The sequence below is a fragment of the Aphanomyces astaci genome, assembly GCF_000520075.1.
Source record: "Aphanomyces astaci strain APO3 unplaced genomic scaffold supercont1.478, whole genome shotgun sequence".
Taxonomy (NCBI): Eukaryota; Oomycota; class Saprolegniomycetes; order Saprolegniales; family Verrucalvaceae; genus Aphanomyces; species Aphanomyces astaci.
The window spans coordinates 1-3,212 of record NW_009798741.1 but is presented as its reverse complement, the minus strand read 5'-3'; the positions used below and the strand labels follow the sequence as shown (position 1 = coordinate 3,212).

Genomic DNA, 3,212 nt, shown 5'->3' with positions numbered 1-3,212 from the left:
CAACCAGAACGACACATTCAAGTCGAAGCGTCGGAGAGATCCGTGCGAAGTCAACGCTGGCACGGAGCTCACTTTGGTGTAGATGGGCACGTACGCGGTGGAGTGGGGGACGTTAGCCCCAAACCTAGGCCCCAGTTATGTTATCTCGTGAGTTAGAGAGCGATTCCAGCTGGGATACAGTACCAGAGCAGTGAAAGGTTGTCATTCGTGGGGTGCAAACTCGTCACGTACGAGTACGCTGTCGTGTGGTATGAGATCGGTCGTTCAAAGATCGTTCGTTGGCCGTTCGACCACGCAGGCGCTGTTACATTGGGCCCCGTGCCTATAAAAATCATTCAAACCAATCATTTCCTTTAGTATATGCTACGTAGGGTTACGAATCATAGCTAGCTAGGTGGCTAGGGTTACCGTAGCGAGCGGGGTTGCCGTATGGTCCAGACGCCGGGCCTTGGGTCAAGTCGAACGGAGTGTTTTCGTAGTGGTCGCGTTGGATGCGCATGATGTCGTGCACAGTCAGAATGCGACCAGTCTAACGTCAATGTACATACCATCGTCAAGGAGATACTATTCCTAGAGTCATTTGTCAATGTAGTTAGTACCTCGACGGAAAACGGATAGTCGGTGCCGTAAACATCCGTGAACGGACTCAAGTTTAGCTTTGGATTGGCCAGCGTCAGGACACGCCATTGGCGGCGGGTCACGATTTTGCTCGTGTCAGCGTCAAAGGGCTCGGCGTACGCGACTGTAAAGTCAAAGTCGGACTGGCCGTCCCAGAAGTTATTGCGTTTGGCCACGTCGTAGAGGTTGGAGGAGCCGAGGAAGTTGTCCGAGTCGGTCAAGTTGACGTGGTGGATGATGAATTGGTTGCCGATGGCCACGATGTGCGTGTCGGGGACTCGCTGGGCCACCCACACCGCCGACGCCCCCGAGTCGTCTGGCAGGATGTGAAACACCCACCCTTCCTTGGTGTCTGTCACAGTCAGAGTCTCCCCCGCTTCACTCAAAACTGAGTCGCCTTCCCACTCGGCGCCATAGTACCCGTACTGCACGGCCAAGTCCCCCATGAGTTGGATGGCCTCTCGCGCGGTTCTCGTACGTTCTAGCGCGACGCGCGCCAGCTCTGTGATATCGAAGAGCGCTTTGCCGCCTTGGGTAGCTGGTTTGGCCCACAATTTGGCCCCACAAGTGCTTTCGCCAAAGGCTAGCTGGTGCTCGTTGATGATGGGGTACATGCCGTCGATGTACCCGTACGTGGTGGCCACTTGAGGAATCTGACCGATGGTGGGGGATTCGGTCCAGTTGAAAAAGCCTGGCTCGAGATTTTCACGAAAGTACTCTTTGGCGCCCCGATCCCGACCAACTACAAACGCTTGTTAGCCACCGTCTTGGGCTTGGACGAGTACCATATCGGGGGTATTCTTGGCGCAACAACGGCACGTTGCGGCTCGTCCCAGTGGCATGTTGCTGTTGAGGCACCTTGGCGATGCGGAAGTCATAGTTGGACGAGTCCGCCGTGTGGGTCGTCATGGGTGTGCCAGTGGCCGAGGCCTATTCGAAGCGTGAGAATTGTACTCGTTTGCTGTAGGTTTGGATTGATTACTTTGGCTCCGACGAGCAAGATCGTGCATCGATCAGTGTCGTACTGTCGCGCGGCGGCCACGCCCGCGACCGCAGACAGAATGGCCAGCACAAACATGATGGGTTTCTTTCTGCTTTGCCGAGTTTAAAAGTGAACTGGACGAGGAGTATCCACTAGGCAGGGTACTGTAGTAGTACTTGAAGTATTTGGCATGTGGCAGGTACTGTATTACTACTAGTACTGTACTACTAGTACTACGTAGTACTACCTCGAAGTACTATTAATACGTACTGTACTCAGGAGTAGTTGGTACTGTACTGTACCGGTACTTACTGCACATGAACACGTCGGACTGTAAGCATATCATTTCAGTCGGGGTGTTCCCATCGTCGTCGTTGCTCTTTTCGTTTCAATTTCACAATTGCACTATGAATGCTGTGGTTTTGACTGTCATATACCTTCAACTCGGGCCATCGTAATGAGATTTCTATAGCGTTAGGATAACCTCTACCTCCCGTACACTTTGGCATTGCCAAAGTGCAAAGATATCCAATCCCCCAACCACAATTATAACACATTGAGGATATTTGACTTTTCGTCGTTACGACCTGGACGTCACAACGGGAGTTCAAGAGTTGAAGTTGCGAGAAGGGGATCAGTATAACAACGGGTCGGGACACCTGAGTTGGCCTCGAGATAGTTTCGGAAAGCAGCATATCCACCATAACGTGAACTCATCTTTGGCTTGTCATATTCATTTTGGACATGCGCATCGTTGAGCCTGTGCTTGCGACCATCGCAGCCGCGTCGTCGGCAAAACTCCACGAACCTGACAAGTGCACTGTGATCCTTGTCGGCGCCAAGGTAGGTCACAAGTTCCTTCGACTCGTCACTCAAAATGAATGCAATGCCAGGCTTCTGCCAGCGGGTCGCCCATGACCACGCACACGGCCGACTGCTCGTCGTGTGACTTTCGTCTTACGAAAGTGCCCCAACTCAGTCATCCCCGTGGCTCGTTGCGTAACGTGCCCCTCCTCCGCCAAGCGTTTCCCCGATACGGTGGGTGGTCCACGACCTGCCACATCATGTTCAATCACATTGTAGTGGGCAGTGACCGCGGCGCCCCTGCGTACTATTTGTCCAACCTTGAACGCGGTTTTTACAACTGGACCGAGACCCCAATCATTGGTCAAATCCCCCAGGTGGCCACCACATATGCATACATCGACGGTCTGTATCCCATCATCAACGAGCATCAACTGGCCATCGGCGAAAGCACGTGCGGGGCCAACTTGTGGGCCAAACCAGCTACCCAAGGCGGCAAAGCGCTCTTCGATATCACAGAGCTGGCGCGCGTGGCCTTTGAACGCACCAAGACAGCGCGAGAGGCCGTCCAACTCATGGGGGACTTGGCCGTACAGTACGGGTACTATGGCGCCGAATGGGAAGGCGACGCCGTGTACAGCGAAGCGGGGGAGACGCTGACTGTGACTGACACCAAGGAAGGGTGGGTATTCCACATCCTGCCAGACGACTCGGGGGCGTCGGCGGTGTGGGTGGCCCAGCGAGTCCCCGACACGCACATCGTGGCCATCGGCAACCAATTCATCATCCACCACGTCAACTTGACCGA

The 3,212-nt window shown here is 54.2% G+C and overlaps 2 protein-coding genes across 2 annotated transcripts; one reads left to right on the top strand and one right to left on the bottom strand.

Moving 5' to 3' along the window:
- Window positions 1-183: 183 nt before the first annotated feature.
- On the bottom strand, window positions 184-1,790 carry H257_19317 (hypothetical protein; the record flags this gene model as incomplete). The annotated part of the gene is made up of 5 exons (XM_009848462.1): window positions 1,601-1,790; window positions 1,404-1,548; window positions 600-1,360; window positions 409-529; window positions 184-322 (listed from the first exon to the last, which is right to left on the bottom strand). Coding segments are annotated over exons 1-5 (1,260 nt in total), but the record flags the coding sequence as incomplete, so codon positions are not given.
- Window positions 1,791-2,215: 425 nt separating this feature from the next.
- On the top strand, window positions 2,216-3,198 carry H257_19316 (hypothetical protein; the record flags this gene model as incomplete). Its single annotated transcript, XM_009848461.1, has 3 exons — window positions 2,216-2,443; window positions 2,494-2,638; window positions 2,684-3,198. Coding segments are annotated over exons 1-3 (759 nt in total), but the record flags the coding sequence as incomplete, so codon positions are not given.
- Between the last annotated feature and the right edge of the window lie 14 nt (window positions 3,199-3,212).